The 20901-nt window shown below is 38.0% G+C and overlaps 2 protein-coding genes across 2 annotated transcripts; one reads left to right on the plus strand and one right to left on the minus strand.

The window, feature by feature from the left end:
- Window positions 1–563: 563 nt before the first annotated feature.
- Window positions 564–13427, plus strand: LOC139950758 (cationic amino acid transporter 4-like). The gene is made up of 4 exons (XM_071949552.1): window positions 564–966; window positions 4675–6436; window positions 7826–7934; window positions 9393–13427. The coding sequence occupies exons 2-4, from the start codon at window positions 4820–4822 to the stop codon at window positions 9584–9586; spliced, it is 1920 nt and encodes a 639-aa protein (XP_071805653.1). The 5' UTR covers window positions 564–966; window positions 4675–4819; the 3' UTR covers window positions 9587–13427.
- A 1126-nt stretch (window positions 13428–14553) lies between these two features.
- Window positions 14554–20764, minus strand: LOC139950759 (peroxisome biogenesis factor 2-like). Its single transcript, XM_071949553.1, has 7 exons — window positions 20676–20764; window positions 20024–20101; window positions 19787–19849; window positions 18724–18921; window positions 18131–18283; window positions 16545–16805; window positions 14554–14776 (listed from the first exon to the last, which is right to left on the minus strand). The coding sequence occupies exons 1-7, from the start codon at window positions 20748–20750 to the stop codon at window positions 14678–14680; spliced, it is 927 nt and encodes a 308-aa protein (XP_071805654.1). The 5' UTR covers window positions 20751–20764; the 3' UTR covers window positions 14554–14677.
- Between the last annotated feature and the right edge of the window lie 137 nt (window positions 20765–20901).

Consider the following 20901-nt stretch of genomic DNA (forward strand, 5'->3'; position numbering starts at 1 on the left):
GGTAAATCTGTAAGTTAATGTGGGCTGGGGGAGGAGGATTAAAATGAGGGGGGCTATCAGAAGACGTTTTTGTACACTGTTCACTGTATAGTGGTGTGTCGGGGGGGGGGGGGGGGGGGGGACACACACAGAATCTCCGGGAGAGAATCTCGCCCCCCCCCCCCCCCCCCACATGCACACACCTTAAAGGTTATGTGAATCATTTGGTTGTGTTTTGAGTGAACGAAATAATAACTCGATGGAACGAAATAACTGTGTTTATTAAATTTATTTATTTTACTTTGTAAATTTGCTTAGGGGCCCTGTACCTAAAATGGCTATAGAAGTGTTCTGCGTGCACGTTTGGTTCCATTGGTTTATACAATAGAGCAAGGGCTATTATCTACTCGTTCAGCTCTGTGGTTGCCGTGCAGCCACGCGTAGTCTCCCTTTCTAGTCGCTTGGGATTGCCTAGCACTACGAAGCTATCCAAACAACGAAGGTCTTGACAAGAGGCTAACGGTTGCTGAATAGGAACTATTGTCAATGCACAACCATTTATACTGTTGGAATGTGGTGGTATGGTTCGGGCTGGTCAGGTTTTCAGAAGGGCAATTGTATGTGTACCTTCATGCAATTCATTTCAATCACAATGCAGTTTGTTGGCATTAAAAAGACACCCTGTAGTCAATTTACACTTAGGCATACACCTCGTTTGGTTTAAACGGTAAGCATCTATAGTTGCAACAAGAAGGTCAGACTTCCTTTTAAAGCGTTAACGAAGTTGTGGTTTTCTAGTCTACTGCTACGGAGTTGAGTGTTTTCCACTTGATTATTGATACATGTACATGTATTTATCTCACTTTATAGTTGGATGTGAAGGAGGTTTTAATGTGTTGGGAACGGCATCCTTCGAGGCATTGGCGGAACTTAAGGTGACTTTGGGAAGGCGTATCCAACATTGACGGGATGGTTGCACTGGGAAAGGTAAAAGAACATCCATTTCATATCTATATTATTTTCTATTTTAGTATTTCCATATCGACTATACTCTGCGTCTCTTTTATTCCTGTTGGACCACGTCGTCGGCACAGTACTGTATCATGACAATCCTAAGGACACCATGGCATTTTCTCCTTGGTATTAAAAGAGCACCCTGTGTGGAAATTGTCAACTGTCTGCAGCATTTCAAGGGCACCAAGGCAAAGACCAGGAGGCATTGAGGCAATCGCCTTCGTTGCCTTCGTGAAGTTTCAGGCGTGACATGACTGTATAATTATCAGTCTCCTGACGATGACTAGAGCATGCTAATCGAAACGTTGAGACCACTTTTAAATTCAGACTTCTCAGTTCTGAAAAGAACTGTACTACTTTTTTTAAACTATTACCCGGGCGGATGGTAAAGAAAATAGGTTGGGACTTATGGAGTGCATTCTTAACATTTTAATCCCAAATAGAGATAATTGGTAATAGAGAAATCTATATTATTATCAGTAGAGACATCTCTATTATTATCAATAGAGATATCTCTATTATAGTCAATAGAGATATCTCTTTTATTATCAATAGAGATATCTCTATTAAATTAATTAATATACATATCTCTTTTAAATTAATTAATAGAGATATCTCTATTCCGGTTTAATGCACCGTGACAACGAATGGTTTAATGCACCGTGTCTATGAATGGATCTCTATTAGTAGAATATCTCTATTTGGGATTGTACTTCATACAGTTCTCTAAGAACAAACTCTACCTGGCAAGTAGATACACACATGGTGTTACTGCAAACCGAATATAAAGCAAGACAGTTCTCGATGAACACCTGGCAAGTAGATACACACATGGTGTTACCGCAAACCAAATATATATATCATAGCGAAAGAGAGGTTTAGTAACACCATGTGAATATCTCTTTTTTGGTAGTGTAATGCACACTGTCCACTGAGTCTTCTCACCTGGTGTATCCATGCATAAACAAACCTGTGAAGATTTGAGGTCAATTATTAGTAGTCGAAGTAGCGAGAGAATAATGGAAGAAAAAACGCCCCCGTTGCACAAGTTGTGTTTTTTGATGCTTGATTAAAAAAAAAATCAAGTTCAAATATTTTTGTGATAAAATACTTCTTTCTTAAAAACTACGTTACTTTAGAGGGAGCTTTTTCTCACAATGTGTTATACTATCAACAGCTCTCGATTACCCTTTACCGAGTATGGTTTTATGCTTATAATTAGTTCGAGTAATTATAACCTACAGTATCCAGTGTCTTTAACAACTCAACGTTTTGATCAGTAGCTCCCCCTGATCGTCTCCCTATATCTACGGCCTTCTGATTGTCTTCTATAGTAACAGTAACGAAAACCTATACGGAACACCTATTTAACGTTAAACCATCGTTGTACTTGTCAACAGTTTTCTTGACTATAATTTCCCCAGATATTTTCAGATTATCACAAACATGCGATTTAAAAATGAAAATAGTTTGAGGTTTTCGGATAAGACAATACCGGTAACAGAGTATAAACAAAACGAGTAAGTCTGGGAAAACAAGGAAGGTGGCCGTGGTAGCACTTAAAGACTAAATAGTTACCAGAAAAAAACTTCTTGTATCTGATGAATATTCAGATTTAGAACTTGAAGTCTCGAAATCAAGCATCTGAAAGCACACGACTTCGTGTAAAAGGGTGTTTTTTCTTTCATTATTATCTCGCAACTTCGACGACCAACTGAGCTCAAATGTTCACAGGTTTGTTGTTTTATGCATATGTTGAGATCCACCAGTGAGAAGACTGGTCTTTGACAATTACCAACAGGGAAAACCACGCAAAAGGGAAAACCACGCAATATATAGGCATGTTTGTATGGCTCATTAAATTCTTCTTTTAAAATATCTTTCTAACCATCATGCGTTCATTAACAAACAGTTTCAAACGCACTTGATGGACCAACACGCCCGGTCTACTATTAAAGGAACACGTTGCCTTGGATCGGACGATCGAGTTGGTCAAAACAAAAGCGTTTGTAACCGTTTTTTATAAAATGCATATGGTTGGAAAGATGTTTTAAAAGTAGAATACAATGATCCACACAAGTTTGCCTCGAAATTGCGTGGTTTTCCTTCTACTGTGCGAACTAACATGGTCGGCCATTTATGGGAGTCAAAATTTTGACCCCCATAAATGGCCGACGTGTTAGTCGACAAGGTAAAAGGAAAACCACGCAATTTCGAGGCATGTTTGTGTGGATCATTGTATTCTACTTTTACAACATTTTTCTACCCATATGCATTTTATAAAAAACGGTTACAAACGCTTTTCAAAGACCAACTCGACCGATCCAAGGCAACGTGTTCCAAGGCAACGTGTCCACTCGACCACCCCGAGATTACAGTCAAATGCTCGCTGGATCTGTATCTGTATCCGACTTCTGAAGTCATTTTGAGTTATGGTGGGCAGTAACACTGTAAGGTTTTAGTAAATATGTCTACTGTTTACACCAAAACCAAACATTTTACTCCAATTATATAGTGGTCACCACATCTCAAAAAGGCCACAAAAAACATGTTCAGAGCAAATCGAAGGGATATTTTGTGTGTATGTGGGGGAAATTGGCGGCTGTATTCTTCAGTGTATCCGCATTGTTGCATATCGATTATATGTTTAAGCATGGAGGTAGAAATAGAGTGAATCATGCCGTGAATTTATAAGAAGGCCATATGAAATTGCAAGGTTGTAGAATAATACTCTTTTATAACGAGTGGCTTTCGTTTGGCATAACAGTCCCTTGATTTCAACCTGTTTGTTTGTCATGCCTATTGCTCGCTTCGGTATTGGTGGCCGCTCCCATTGTGTCTTCAGTGTGTACACAATCACTTGCTAACCCATAATACCACTACTGGTCTGGAACGAACCAACGTTTTTTATAGAGTTTTTTCAGGGACTGCTTTTGATGGAACATTTGCAATTCACTGTCTAGGCTCTGCCACAGGCTTATGCTGATAGATTACATGGCGCGAGATGTAAGCCCGTTTAAAGCAATTTGACACTTTCGGAACAGAAAAAAAAAAAAAAAAAAAAAATCACAGATTTACAAATAACCTACTGGGTTTACAGAAGACTTCACTTGAAATATTATTCCACGAAATGCTTTACTTTTTGAGAAAACATTAAAACAATTATCAATTCTCGATATCGAGAACTACGGATTTACACCTTTAAATTAAAGAACAAGTAAAAAATAAAAAGGCCGTCATCCTCCTCTTTTTGGAAAAACCTGGACGATTAACTAATATTTTTTTCTTGGCTTAATATATCACCATGATTTTGATTCTAACATATTTTTGGTCGTTTAAAACATCTCTCCTCCCCAACCAGAGAGAGTGTCCAGAGTAGGGATTACTCGAAATGCAAAACAATATTCAACTCTTCCTATGAGAACATCCTGTTTTAAGAACAGTCCAGTCCCTTATTTTATATATATATATACATATTTTAGTTGTTGTTTTGATAATTTTGTCAAAATTTTCTATTTTAAATATATTTTTATGTTTCACACATGTACAGTCACATGCAATTGACCCTTGGGCCACGGTTTGTGGTTTTAATAAAAAAAAAAAAAAAAGGCTACTGAAGACTTGGCAACGCACTATGTGAAATTAAAATGTGTGTGTATTCTTTAATTGTTTCTTATCCAGATAGTGAACTTAATATGGAACATCGCATGCTGTAACAACCCGGAGTTCTAACGAAAGCATTGATATTGACAAAACACCAACGACAAGAGTTTCTCAGGTGTTCAGACTTCATTTGTAAGGAAGAACAGCAGCGTCGCCTTATACAATGGCGTGCAGTAATGTCATTAGGAATTTATGTCGCCTTAAGACTATGGACTTGAGCACAGATGAAACTAAACTGAAGAAATGTCTGTCATGTCTTGATCTGACGTTGATGGGTGTCTCTGGTATGGTTGGTGTTACTCTGTATGTCTTAACTGGAGTTGTGGCAAAGGAAATTGCTGGACCATCCATGGTTCTATCTCTAGTTTTCGGTTGTTTAGCCGCCATGTTGGCTGCGTTATGTTATGCTGAATTGGGAAGTATCTTCACTAAAACAGGCTCGGCATATTTATTCACCTACTCCATTATTGGCGAGTTTCCAGCCTTCTTAGTTGGTTGGAGTGTATTACTGGAATATATCTTGAGTACTGCAGTTGTTGCTAGCGGCTGGTCGGGATATTTAAATTCGTTGACAAATCATAAAATATCTAACTTCATTGTTGAAGTGTTGATGGGTGGAGAAACATGGAACTCATCCTTTGTGACTGAAGTTCCTGATATAGTTGGTGGCCTCGTTACGCTACTAATTTTACTTGTCGTTGGAATAGGAACTGGCTTAAGTTCTACTGTTAACAATGTCTTGTTAATGCTTAATATCGGCATAGTTGCCTTTATAAGTGTTGGTGGTCTCATCTTTGCAGATGGAAACAACTGGACGGAGAGGGGTTTCTTCCCTTTCGGATTTGGTGGAACAATGTCTGGTGCTGCGATTTTATTTATCGGTTATGTTGGTTTTGATATAATTGCGGTCTCTTCAGAAGAAGCTATTGATAGTCACAAAAGCGTACCACGAGCTATCATTGGATCTCTCGTCATTGTAGCAATTATATACACCGTTGTAGCCGTTAGTTTAACCCTAGCTGTACCGTTCTACGAAATCGACATCACTGCCGTACTATCAACGCCATTTGTTAAGCATAACTTGATATGGGCCAAGTACGTTGTTGATATTGGTGCATTGTGTTCTATGGGAGCTTGTTTAGTACCATCAGCCTATGCAATGCCAAGAATAACATACGCTATGGGAGTTGATGGTCTACTCTTCAAGTTGTTCACCACGGTACACCCTACGACTCAGACACCACTTGTAGGAACACTTTGCATAGGGGCATTCGCAACTTTTCTTGTGGTTTTCTTCGATCTGTCCACCCTGTCCAATGTGCTTTCCATCGGGACACTAGTTGCGTTCAACATGGTCGCAGTGTGCGTCATGTTTCTACGATACCAGAAAACTAGTCTCACTCGTCATATCCTTCAACATAATACTATGACGTCATCACAAGATGGCGACGCGGATGATGAAGATAATGATGAGAAAACAACCCGTTTCCTTGACAACCACGACAACGATCAACCAGTCACAGGAGGAGTATTAAAACCCAGATTTCAGTTCCTTACAACCATGAATAGCTACCCACCTTGCATTGTTCCGAGTGTATGTATTGTGACTTCTACATGCCTTACAGTACTCTTGGTGGCCATTTGTGTGGTCTTCATGGATGACATCAAAGCAGGAGAATGGTGGGTCATTCTACTCGTCATAGTACTCACCGTCTCAACTCTCTTGACATTTATCCCCATCACTCTCCATGAGCAAGTTAACATTGGATCGCCATTTAAGGTACGTAAAATATTGCTAGATTCCAGTCGTCTTTAAAGGCAGTGAAAACTATTGGTAATTACTCAAAATAATTATGAGCATAAAACCTTTCTTGGTGACAAGTACTGGGGAGAGGTTGGTGGTATAAAACATTGTGAGAAACAGCTCCCTCTGAAGTGCCATAGTTTTGGAGAAATAAGTAATTTTCCACGAATTTGATTTCGAGACCTCAAGTTTAGAACTTGGGGTCTCGAAATCAACCATCTAAACGCACACAACTTCGTGTGACAAGGGTGTTTTCTTCTTTCATTATTATCTCGCAACTTTGATGACCGATTGAGCTCAAATTTTCACAGGTTTGTTATTTTATGCATATGTTGAGATGCACCAGCTGTGAAGGCTAGTCTTTGACAATTACCAATAGTGTCCACTGCCTTTAAGACACGGGGGTCGATTTCACAAAGAGTTAGGAGGACTAGTCCTAGGAGATATACAAAATGTATGCGTAGACCTAAGTTAGGATGAGTAACTCGTCCATAACTCAAGATAAGACTCTTTGTGAAATCGACCCCTGGACTCATTTGGTAATATTGTCAAAGACCAGTCTTCTCACTTGCTGTATCTCAACGAATGCACAAAATAACAAACCTGTGAAAATTTGAACTCAATTGGTCGTCCAAGTTGCGAGATAATAATGGAAGAAAAAACGGTGTTGTGTGCATTCAGATGCTTGATTTCGGGACCTCAAAATCTAATTGTCTCAAAATCAAATTCAAACTTTTTAGTGGAAAATTAGTACGTTACTTCAGAGGGAGCCGTATAATATCGATAGCTCCCAATTGCTCGTTACCAAGTACCTTTTGTTATCAATAATTTTTTTCAGTAATTATACCAACGCTGTTGGTAATTACTTGAAGTATCTGTTAGCATAATCACACTAACTGAGAAACGAGCAATGGAGAGCCGTTGATAGTATAAAACATTGAGAAACGGCTCCCTCTGAAGTGACATAGTTTTGAGAAAGAGATAACTTCGAAACGTCGAGTTGAAATCGACGGTTCTTTTCAGAATCACCCAAACTCACTTAGAGATTGATGTATATAATAATTCCACCAAATCCAACTTAGGTAATGTATCATTAAAATAATAAAAGACTTTTAAAAGCACACAAAGTACACAAAGTATTTCAACAAGGATATATATATATATTTTTTCCATTTTTCTCTTGCGAATTCAATGACCAATATTGAACCCAAATTCTCACAGGTTTGATATGTTATGCACATGATGATACACCAAGTGAGAATACTTGTCTTTGACAATTTACCAAACGTGTCTAGTGTCTTTAACCAAATTAACATGAGCGTTCCTATTTTGTTGCATATTCATAATTTTTTTTTTCTACTCTAGACTCCGCTTGTACCGTTTATTCCCATGCTGAGTATACTGATTAACACCATGTTCATTATGCAGCTATCGACTGCAACTTGGATTCGTTTCGCTATATGGATTGCAATTGGTGAGTTCAATCGTCTGAGATCGAAAATGTATAAATTATTTCCGGTATTATAATTATTTTTTTATATACAAAAACAGCTTCTTAAAGGCAGTGGACACTATTGGTAATTACTCAAAATATTTATTAGCATAAAACCTTTTTTGGTGACGAGTAACGGGGAGAGATTGATGGTATAAAACATTGTGAGAAACGGCTCCCTCTGAAGTGCCATAGTTTTCGAGAAAAAAGTAATTTTCCTCGAATTTGATTTCGAGACCTCAGGTTTAGAACTTGAGGTCTCGAAATCAACCATCTAAACGCACACAACTTCGTGTGACAAGGGTGTTTTTTTCTTTCATAGTTATCTCGCAACTCCGACGACCAATCAAGCTCAAATTTTCGCAGGTTTTTAATGTTATGCATATATTACACCAAGTGAGAAGACTGCTCTTTGACAATTACCAATAGTGTCCACTGCCTTTAAAATGAAGTTGACAGGAACAACCATTTTTTTTAAAATCATTATTTGGCCTCACTTTTACTAATAAATCGTCTGGGAAATGATAACTTTTATGGTGAGGGTGGAAACTTGTTCAAATCCAAGACAAGAATCTGGCATTGTGATTTCCCTACATTTATTTCAGAGGTCCTATTTTAATAATTTGTTTTCTATTTGTTTTAAGGCACTGAACACATATTCTTAATTACTCAAAATAATTGTTAGCATAAAAACTTACTTGGTAACGAGCAATTGAGAGCTGTTGATAGAATAAAACATTGTGAGGTAAATCCATGACCTATTTAGAAACAGACATTATTTGTTCGAGATTTTTCTTGTTCTTAAATATAATAGCTCCCATCCATAGATTGCGTTTTTATGACCTGCCCGGTATTATCTTTCTCTTGCTATAGTTAATTATCTTAGTTTTAGTTAATTGTTTCATTAATTCCCTAAGTAATTTTTCAAATTTCTTGCCATAGCCTATTAGGATTGTGCCTCAACAATTTTGTCTCCTGCATTATATTATGTACTGTTCAGGATGGAAATAATTGTTATATTGAAAATGATGTTTTTAAAGCCATTGGGCACTTTCGGTAAACAGTATTATCCAAGGCCCACACTTCGTGTATCACAACTAATATATAAAATAACAAATCTGTGAAAAATTTAGGCTCAATCGGTCATCTGAGTCGGGAGAAAACAGCGGGAAAACCCACCCTTGTTTCCGCACGTTTCGCCGTCCGTGTCATGACATGTGTTTAAAATAAATCCGTAAATCTCGATATCGAGAATTGATATTGTTTTAATGTTTTCTCAAAAAGTAAAGCATTTCATTGTATAATATTTCAAGAGAAGTCTTTCACCATTACCTTCTGTAAACCCTGTGAGTTATTTGTAAATCTGTGAACTTTTAATTTTTTTCTGTACCGAAAGGGTACAATGGCTTTATATCACTTTTTTAATTCATCTTTGAACAGGAACTGCGATCTACTTGCTGTACGGTTATCATCACAGCGTGGAGAATTTAGCAGTAAAAGAATTAACAGTATCTAAAGGTCAGTACACTGTCTTAAATAACACCGTCACCGATGACGTCACAGATTACGTCATGAAACCATCACTCGTAATGCCGCAACCTCCCAGACGTAAGAAGGAAGGTTTCTCGAAATGAACGGAGCTTTCATCACTATCTAAAGGCTAGGTATATCTTTGGGTTTTTTAAGCCGTTTATTTTTTACTAATCCAAATATTAATGTGGATGAACACAATAAAACTAAAATGTGAAAATTTCATTTCAAAAGGTGGTTGCACTTTTGAGATATCGCCAAATTCCGGAGTGAATAATGTCCACGCAGGAAGAATAGTCCCTATAGGAATACATAATCTGAGAAGCTTTACCGCAGAAATGCTTTTCAAATTCAAATTTTAGGGCATAAAAACTTTAATCTTTTTACATTATAACCACATTACTTGGCAGTGAAACGTTTCTCAGAATACTTTATACTATTGAAAGCTGCCATCGTATCCAAAAGTGTGTACTGCCATTTATTTTAGGAGTGATTACGAAACGTATACCTCATTGAAAATCGTTTGACTTTTTTATCAGTGAATCTTGTAAGCTAAAGCAATTGTCATCATGGTGAATTTAATAATGAGGTAGTGCAAGCCTCCTCAGGGATAATATCAAAGTCTTACTCAAGGCGCTGAGTATATATAAACCTTCAGAAAGATAGGTTATTGCAGTGATGAATTTTGAGAATCAATTATTTAGCACCTTATAAGGGTTTACAAGGTGCTACGGTGCATACAGCAGAGACAGCCAGGAACATCGGGGCGAACCCCTTCTCTTTACAAAAAGTGCACTGGGTTCTTTTACATGCGTTACACAACACATGGGACCAACGGCTTTACATCCCATCCTAAGGACGAAGCAATGGTTAAGTGACAAGTGTCTTGTTTAGGGACACAAGTGTCATGGCTGGGGATTTGAACCCACACTCTGCTGATCAGGAAACACCAGAGTTTGAATTTGGTGCTCTAAACCGCTCGGCCAATACACTTCCACATGCAGTGATGGAGTGGTGATTATTCGATCACCATTAATTTAATTAGCTGTTTCGTAGCGAAGCGTAGCAAAACAGCTCTTGTTTTTGTTAATTTTTTTTAAATTTTTTTATTTGGCTGTTTCAGTACTCGCAATTTTTTGCATAGTTCCTAAAGAGCAAGTGCAATGAAACTTTCATCACCGGTCACATGACGTCATCTTAAAGGTGTTTTATGTTAAATGTTTGAAAATCTATATCAAATCAGCCAAAAGAGACCGTAGGTTTCTGTTTGCGGAATTGGGTGGGGATAAATTAGGTCTTCATTTTGTTTCATGTGCGTGACCTCACATGACCTCTACTTTCGGTCGAAACGGGCCAAAAACGGAAGTGCCCTGTAACTCACAGGTGGTAAAAGTTATTAAGTTGCTTTCCAAGGACGTAAGTGTCTAGCAAGGGTGGGTAATTCAAAAAAAATATTGATGACGTCACAAATTGCAACAGCGCCCTCTATCGACAGGTTGAAAACTCGTCAAAATAGACTTTTTGAAGATGTCTGTGGTGAAGTTTTTTGTAATCACTTTAAATTATACACACATATTTACTGTCAGCTAGGCATCATATGTGTGAAGTTTCAGATCAATGACGTCATCGGGGGTCACGAGACGCGGCATTTTAAAAGGTGCACTTTTTGAAGTCGTATAACTCTCAAAGTAATGATGCCATTATGTTGAAACTTTGTAGATTGTTAGATATTGGCAAGTTCTCGTGAATGGTGAAATGACGTCATGATGACGTCATCACATGATTTGTTATGATTTGTTTTCATTTTTGCACCTTTAACACAGAAATTGCTATCTGAACATGGTATAATCAAAATTTTGGTTTTTATTTATGCTACATTGGGCAAATTGCTTTGAATACACAACAAATTTCAAACTCAGTTGAGAAATTTGAAAATTTTATTGACGAAACAGCTCTGCATCTGTGCAATCATGTCTAGTTAATTATATTTTTGCTGGTAGGTTGAGGCATACATTTCAATATAATTTGTTTTGGAAATTAATTATCAATAAAACAATAGAATTATAACCGATTAAATTTGGAAACTGTATAAAGTAAAACCTGCATATGTGGAAAGCTGTTATGAAGTTCTTTTTTTAGTAGTTATATTATAATTCAGAGTAGTAAAAAACACTCATGACAATGGGCCGGATAAATAAAAACTAGCAATAACTTATCAAGTTAAAGGTTCAGCATTAGCAAGCAGACTGAAAAGTAAAAGATCAGGCATGAACTTTTTGCTCGGTGGATTACCTTTCACTTATAGCCATATAAATAAAAACGACATTTTACTAACATACTGTAGCAATTCCTTCTATTTTACAAGCTACTGCATGAGGAGCTTGATATTTTACTTACACAACAGTGTTGCATATATGGCTCGGTATCGGGTCAGTATTTAAGGGTTATTTTTCCCTTGGCCTAATGATCCAACTTCAAATGTTACTTATAAATTTGTTGTGTACTTTAATTGCTCTAAAAGAACCAATCTCTGGAGCGCTGGCGTGGAGAGGCTGTTTCCTCATAGCCACTGCCGCCATCAAAAACTTGACTAAGTGGAAACTGCCCGCCTGCATTTCAGTTAATCGCTATTGATCAGCGAGTCCATGCCTCTATTGTTATACTCCGATGAATACCCCGCTATTGTGCTTTTCTCCGACCACTTACTAATCCGTCAAGTAAATGGTGTTTTTCCAGTAAAAGGTTATTTATAGAGATTTGAGCAAATTCTCATGCCTGATCTTAAACTTATCGACATTTTGTTAATGCTGGCCTTTATACGGCCCAGTATCTTGTGAAACTATCAGATAATAGTAAAATGTTGGTTTTATTTACATCTCAATAAGAAGAGTCCCTCAAGCATTGATATTACCTACTAGTTCGACCAATTACTAGCAATATTAAGCCTTAATTTTATTTATAAGGATTTAAGTAAAAGACTAGTAAAAGCAAATGCTAGTTTTTATTTATCTGGCCCAATAAGGCGTTTTATCTTCAAGTACGCGCTAAGTACGCGCTAATCCTCCAATCAGATTCTCAGAATGGAGTGGTGATAAAAACCTATATTGCACGGCTAATATCACTACCATGCGTCTTGTGTGTTCTATGTCACACACCAAGTTTGTTTGAAGATAAATACGTTATCACACACGCGCTCGTGGAAATGCGGAAAATATAGCGCGTCTGCGTCCCATGTCCAACTCAGCCTTTGGCCTCGTTGGATATGGGAAGCAGAAGCGCTATATTTTTCCTTATTCCACTCGCGCTTGTGTGATAACTTATAAGTTCTATACTTGAGGTCTCGAAATCAAGTTCGTGGAAAATTACTTCTTTCTCGAAAACTACGTCACTTCAGAGGGAGCCGTTTCTCACAATGTTTTGTAAGTGCATATTTAGGATGATTACAGTGTATTTTTTTTTTTTTTTTTAGTTGAGTTTGAAATTAAATTCCAGCTTCGGTTGAACTTGTTAAAATTTTACTAAACATTAGACAATTGTTGCCTCCCCCCCGCCCTCTCTCCTACTCTCTCCTACTGAGGTTTACGTAGGCTTAAAGTCACCTGGAAATATATATTTTTTTTCTTTCAAACATAAGAGTATATGCTTACGAACAATAAAACCATTTTTTTAAGTAATTGTTTGTCACGATTTATATGTTTAAAAAATATATAAAGTTGTTTGGGGGCTGACTCCGCCTACCCCTTTTGTGACGTCATTCAAGGCAGACTTTGCCTGCAATGCGTATAGTAAACACACGTGCAAAGCACATGTACGTCCAAGTCGTGAGTTGGTACATTTCAAAAAGTGTTTTTCTGCATTCAGCAGCAATACACCTGGTCGGCATTGCCGGAAAAAAACATTAATATATTTTTTTTTGGAATCGTACAAACTCACGACTTGGTCCGTACATGTACTTTGCAATTGTGTTTACTCTACCCATTACAGGCAAAGTCTGCCTCGATTGACGTCACGAACTGCGCCCTCTCGGGTCGGGGTCTACTCTTAAATTTGTAAATAACATAAGAACTGATTTTTATAAACCTTAGCTAACTGTTTATTCACATTCAACTCATCAAAACACATATATTAGTGACAAAAGCTTTATTTTGAAAAAATACCACTTCCAGGTGACTTTAATAAACTAACTGTTTTACTAATTTCTTCAAGACGGTATAGTTCTAAGCAATAGAAAAAAATAAAGGGAAGTTCTCCATTGTGTCCGTCTTTATACCATGTAAGTAAATTACAATACTGTGAATGAGGCTCAATCTCAACATTGCGCAAGAAAATTTGTAAATATGTAGTGAAATTGGTGCGAGACATAAAGCTTTAAACAATTACTCTGTGAAAAATATTATATGTGTTTAACCTCAAAGTATGAAGTTTTCCTTAAACCCACAGTACACCAACATCTTTACAACATTCCTTCTATGTGTTTTAACAATTTAATTCATCTCTCTGTTCAAGTGGCGTTTGTGATAAAAGCCCCTTCCACACAAGAGCAATTTAGCATCGGTCCCTTGCTACATTTTTGCATGGTTGTAAAATTCTACAACATGTATCTCGTGTGAAAGGACAACAATCTGTTCTACTGTCCAAAATCTCTTGCAAAATCTTGTCAAATAATGCTACATTTTTATTTAAAACCATGCTAAAATTAAGCAAGTGTCCCTAGGTAAATTGCTGTAATGTGAAAAGCACTTAAGCAAGCACTTCTACCAGACATTATTCAAATCTAACTCACTGCTTGGGTGATATCGATTTATTTTATTCACAATATATCGCCGACAATATATCGCGATATTCGATATAATCGCGATTAATGAAATTTGACATCAACAGTCTTAAAACTCCAAATGAAAGTTGTAGAGAGACAGTCATAGCATAAGAGAGGTGTTCTAATGACCTATTCTTCTGGTTTTACTCCAAACCTATGGGGTGCAAGATGTCTCAGCTAGCAAATACATTGCGATATTTACATTATACATTGTGATTATCGCGATATATCACGATATATCGCGATATATCGATATTTCGATTAAAACCAAATCCATCCGATATCGAAATCGTTTCCAAATCAATATCGCGATATTCGATAATATCGTGATATTGCCCAAGCTTAGATGAGTGATCGGTCAGAATAAATAAATAATGTGTTATCTTACATCACATGTGATTGGTCGAATGTTTGTGACATCTTCTACTGGTTGAGAACAAAGTGGACATGTGTAGGAAGGATCTGCCAAGAAATTACTCTGAATGAGAAACAAATAAATAAACAATTTATTATAAAGGATTTTAGGCATTGCATGGTGGGGTATTATATATATATTTGGTTTGCGGTCAACTCCATGTGTGTATCTACTCGCCAGGTAGAGTTTGTTTTTAGAGAAATGTCTGTCTTTATTCTACTACCGCCGAGTAGATTTATCCGATTTTCGGGAGACTTCTCAGTTTTGAAAAGAACTATCCTATTATTATCAAAAACACTAACATGTAATGGTTGTGGCAAGTTAAGTTATGAAATCAAAGATGATAACAATGTTATATATAGTAAGGTTTGCGGTAATACCATGTAATATTAATCCCTAAATGAGTTTGATTGGTTCTGAAAAAAATTGTTGGTTTCAACTCTTATGGATGTGTTGATAAGGATGGGGACTCAGTTGCAAGCATGGGTCTCTGGAGGGGGGGGGGGGGGGTTGTAAAACAAGTTCTCGGCCCAATTTGACTTCCCGTTGTGCTGCCATTAATCATCATTTCAATCCCGCCCTTTAAAGGGAAGGTACACGTTTGGTAATTGTCAAAGACCAGTCTTCTCACTTGGTGTTGCCCAACGTAAGCGTTAAATAACAAGCCTGTGAAAATTTGGGCTCAATTGGTCATCGAAGGTCGAAGTTACGAGAAATTGATGAGAGAAACAACACCCTTGTTGGACGAATTTGTGTGCTTTCAGATAGGAATAAAAGACTTCTAGCGAGAAGTCTTTTATTATTTTGGTGAGAAATTACCTCTTTCTCAAAAAATACGTTACTTCAGAGGGAGTCGTTTCCCAAAATATTTTATACTATCATTCTCTCTCCAATAGTCGTTACCAAGTCAGTTTTTAAGTTAATATTTGTTTTGGGTAATTACCAAACGTGTACCTTCCCTTTAATACATGTATATATTTTCATTAATATTGAACTAAGCGGTGCTAGAATATAAAATGGCTACAAACCATTGAAAACAATGTATCAAATTGTATTTAATTTGTCTGTACCATTAGTATTAAAAATAAAATGACTACAAACTATTGAAATCAATGTATCAGATTGTATTTAATTTACTTGTTTAAAGCCAGTGGACACTATTGGTAATTGTCAAAGACTTGTCTTCTCACTTGGTGTATCTGAACATATGCATAAAATAACAAACCTGTGAAAATTTGAGCGCGATCGGTCGTCGGAGTTGCAAGATAACTATGAAAGAAAAAAAACACCCTTGTCACACGAAGTTGTGTGCTTTCAGATGCTTGATTTCGAGACCTCAAGTTCTAAACTTGAGGTCTCAAAATCAAATTCGTGGAAAATTACAAAACTACGTCACTTCAGAGGGAGCCGTTTCTCACAATGTTTTATACTATCAACCTCTCCCCATTACTCGTTACCAAGTAAGGTTTTATGCCAATAATTATTTTGAGTAATTACCAATAATGTCCACTGCCTTTAAGTTCAGACTTGTGGACAAGTCGTTAAATGACTGTCGCGGTGATAGCGTTCTACTCTCGGCGATTCCTGCGACACTGGCAGTATTCTCATGAGATTGCTGGCCCCTGCGAGACCACTGCTCTCTCACGACTACCGTACAGGGAGTAGCAGTCGGCAGCCAGCAGCTTCGCGCCAGAGCAGTGATCTCGAGAGAGCAGTTTTCGATCGCGAAAACCTGAATCATTTTGCCACCACCACAACTCAACTATCTCACCGTGACAGACCATTAACGACTTGTCAACAAGTCTAGTTTTAGCCTAGAGCGAGTACCTACCTGGATACAATAATAACAGAAGACATGACAGCAGCCTATTTCCCTTGGAGTGGTCGGCCATTCTCCACAAATTCCACATTCTGTATAGTGGCTAGAATGTCTCTTTAATCTATGCTGACTGGAAGCAATCTGACTAGGTCTGAAGAGTTGACGTTGAACAAAATTACGGATTCTTTGGAAGTTGATGAAAGGAAGAAGGAAGAAAAGGAATTCTGCAAAACCGTGCCAAAGAAGCTCCCTCGTCATAAATTCAAAGCTCACCTAGGAAAAAAGGCACAACAAAATGACAACATTTCACTGTAGTTTTTAAATACACTTGCAAGTTTCGTACTAAATTTCCTGTGATCTTCAAGTGAAGTTTTATGTTCTGACATTTACCCTTGAAGTGTCCAAAGCCCTTTTCACACAACAACGTCAAACTAGTGTCCTTGGTCTCCGGTGCCAGTTGTCTTGACCAAGGACATTGGTCAAACTCAAACAGGACCTTTCACACGGCGCAGAAACCAACGTCCCATGTCTCAAAACATTCGTCTTTTGTGGTGCTAAAGGTCAACATTAACAACTTGCTCTCTTGAAGGAGTCGTGCACACGCTCAAAGGTTTAGCGTTATCATATAACGGGGTCAAACATCTTGATTTTCGTGCACCATGTGTTTCTTCTTGCGCGCATGCGTGGTAGCTCCAGCCACACCAGGGTCCTTCGTTACGCAAGCAATTTCCATTCATACAGCACACACGGACGATCGTGGTATAATTTTCACAACGTTGTGTTTTTATGACGGAGGTCTGGACCTTGGTCTTAAAAAGACCAGGGACCCGTGCCTATTTAAGCAGAGGTACCTTTCACACGATGTGGATTAAACAACGTTGTGTTCTTAAGACCAAGGACCCCCTGCTTATTTTCCTCGTGTGAAAAGGCCTCAAGGCTGATTAAATTGGTCCAGTTTACAGACTTTGTATCGTCACTTTGCAGGGTCCATTTATAAGTTGTATTTGCTACAGCACACCATCTGACCTTAAAATGAACCTTTACTGAAAGTTCAAGTTCAACCAAATGGACCGTTCCAGCTTTGCACTGAGCTCCGCCCACCGCGCACGTGAGCAAGACGAGTGTACAAACACTCCCAATGACATTCTGCCGCGTGTGCCAAATATACGCGCACGCATGACCGAGTTTGTCCGACCACAATCATTGCTGTGATTGGTCAAATGGGTGAATGCGCAGTTTGATTGATAGGCCGGATCGGTCCATTGAAGTCTGGGAAAACAGCTTGAACTGGCTTATGTTTCGATCGTCCGATTTTTTTTCTAGAATTGTTTATGAAAGTACACAAGAACATGTCTTGTTATTTTGTTCGACTGCCTTAAGCCCGGTTCATGAGAATGAGAATGCGATAAAAATGTTGACGTCACAAATTAGCAACGAATAATCGGCATCGGGTGACTTGTGCTCATCAGCCACGTGGCGTCAAAAATTGCTTCGCATTCGCATGAAGTATGAACCCACTTTATGCATGAACCGACTTAATTTATTGACAAATCAGTCTTGAAGAAAATTGTTTTTCCAACAGGCTTTTTAAATCTCACCTGTCTGATTGATTGACGTTGAGCAAACTCAGCTCGGATCCCCAAGATTCTCTCATGAAGAAACTGATAGCGGCCATCTTGTAAAAACACCAAGAAGTTGACAAGTGATGCAATGCTGAATAGCTTCTCCAAGAGATAAATCGCTTTCCACATCTATGGAAATGACATATCAAATTTCTATTAAATAGCGGACATAAAGCATAAGTTAAAGCAAAACAGTTACATGGTGTGTTGGACGGACAAGTGAATCGGACTCCAGTTCTGATGGCTGAATGATAAGAGTGTTAGATCAATTCAACGTCTCTATAATAAAAAAATTCATTGAGCACTGCACCATTTCTGAATGCACATTTACAAGTTTGAACCTGTGAGGGCAGAGACAGTACTGTGTTGGGTTAACCCCCCTAGTTGGAACATAGGCAGCTTGAAGTTGTATTGAACCCAGGCAGTTGAGGAAAGCATGTACCTGATAAACAAAGATAATGTTGTAAAACACCTCAAGCTATTAGGAAAGTGCGCTGACAGGAACCCGTATTCGAAACTAAAAATGCACTCCCACAAAAATGCAACAATAACATTGTTTCCCATCTTACCAGTTTGAAAGCTTGTATGTGATTGGTTGAACTTGACAGGTCAGCTGATCGTTCTTGCAGCCACTTTGCACCAATCAGGACACAGGCATAGAGGTATCGTTGTGATTTGACTAGGTCAGAGGTCACCAGTTTCTCATTATTATATTTGAGATTCATCATTCGTTGACCTAACGTTGCACCAACTGCGTTGATTGAAAACTGTGTAGGAAAAAACCCCATAAAATATCACAAAGTGTCCTCTTTTGTACATAAGGTTCAAGTTTGGGTGGTGTAATCTTGGATGCTGTTCGTGTATCTTCCACCCAAAGGACGACGATGTAGCGCCATTTTTAATAATAATAATAATAATTTAATAAAAATAATATTATTTCAAATTTATATTGCACCCCTTACATACAAATGATCAGAGGCGCAGAACACATGTTAAAAACCACAGAGTGGAAGAAAAAGACAACGAAAAAAGACTGGTCACCAGGCCAGTGCCCAAACAAAAGTATGGGGATACGTCTGTCCTGCCAACAGAGAACTAATTAGTTACTTATTACACAAGGCATTTCTCTGCTGGCATCGGTAATGCTTTGACCTTTTCAGGAGACAGACGCCTCTAACCCTATATGCTATAAAAATTCTAAACTAACTGGCAAGGTGACCATAGAAGAAGACATTAAAAAGCTAAAAAGCGGTTTTAAAAAGATAGGTTTTTATATTACATTTAAAAGAGGTGTTCGCTACGTATGTGAAGCGGTGGCGCATTCCAAAGCTTAGGGGCTGCCACAGAAAAAGCCCTATCACCAAAAGTAGTCAACATTTTACCAGAAGGATACTCCAACAAAATACCATTATTCCCTGACCTAAGTTTATAAGAAGACAGTGTAGAGTGTTCTGTTGTTCTCGACTGATCCATGCTGAAAGGTGGTGTGTGCATTGTTCTCGGGTTCGGGTGTGCGAACAGCGCACTCTGGCCAAAAACACACCACTCGAACTCAGCCATAAGCATTATCATGAGTGACAGTAAATGCCAATTACATGAGAGTAATCTGATCTTCCATCTAACCATGCTTACCTGCCATGTTAGTAAGCGTAGAAGAGCATTTAATTCTGGCTCAATGTAGGCAAGTATCCCAGGCTGAAATAAAAGAAAACACAAGGCATCGTAGCCTACATTATAACCAAAAGAAGCTTACTTTCTTAACTAAAGAATTTAATATTTCAAACATTGTAATTGTATATTTCCTTGACTAGAGCTTGGATGTAGCAATAAATAAGGGGAGCATCATTTTAAAATCTAATACAAAAATACCTTTAAAAAGCGGAAAATCCTGTAGAATTGTGCCTTCAGGAGTTGATGTAGTTCACCGTCTAACTGACTGGAATCCAACTAAACACAAACCAGAATAAAAGTTATGTAAGGCCTAATTGCAGAGTAACTATAGAAAACAGGGCCATTATTCACTCCACACAGCTACCTCTATAAATATTATCCCCATTAAACAAGAATCCAGAAAACTGAGTCATAGGATAGTGGAGTCAAGTGGACCTGCTTTCTATATAATATTGTACCCATAACTTAGTAAGCCTAATTGAAATTACAATGTATTATTTTATTTTATTACCATTATGATTATAATTACCATTCACTTCATTTTTGTTCAATTCATTCATTAGACATTTATCAATCATTCAATTCAACTTCTTCAACATGATTGATGTTTCACTCACTTCAGCCAGCTGCCTAGTTGCGATAACGTAACCCTCCTCCCGACGGCCGCCAGGTCGGCCTGGCATGCCTGGCGGCCGTCGTCGGGAGAGAGGGTTACGTTTTCGCAACTGCCAGCCATTTTAAGTCATCAGAAAAATAGTTCGATTCAAAGTTGAATTGGCGGTGAGAATAAAAGTTTAATGTCTATGTGACATGAAATACATTTTACAACAGAATTATCTCCAAATCGAACCTGTGTAACTCGAAGAACAATTCCTTTACTGTCAACAGTTCCGCCTTTTCTCCCTTCTTCAGTGGAGGCCGCCATTCTTGTTTATTTATTTCGTCCAGACGAAAGGCGCCCTCAAGAGACAACAAACCGTTAACAAAACAGCCGTCGGATACCTATTAACGCACCGGTGATTGACCAATGAACAAGCTTGTTTCTTGATCTATTGACAGTAATTACACGTTCAATA

Source organism: Asterias amurensis, chromosome 18 (genome assembly GCF_032118995.1).
Source record: "Asterias amurensis chromosome 18, ASM3211899v1".
NCBI classification, from domain to species: domain Eukaryota; kingdom Metazoa; phylum Echinodermata; class Asteroidea; order Forcipulatida; family Asteriidae; genus Asterias; species Asterias amurensis.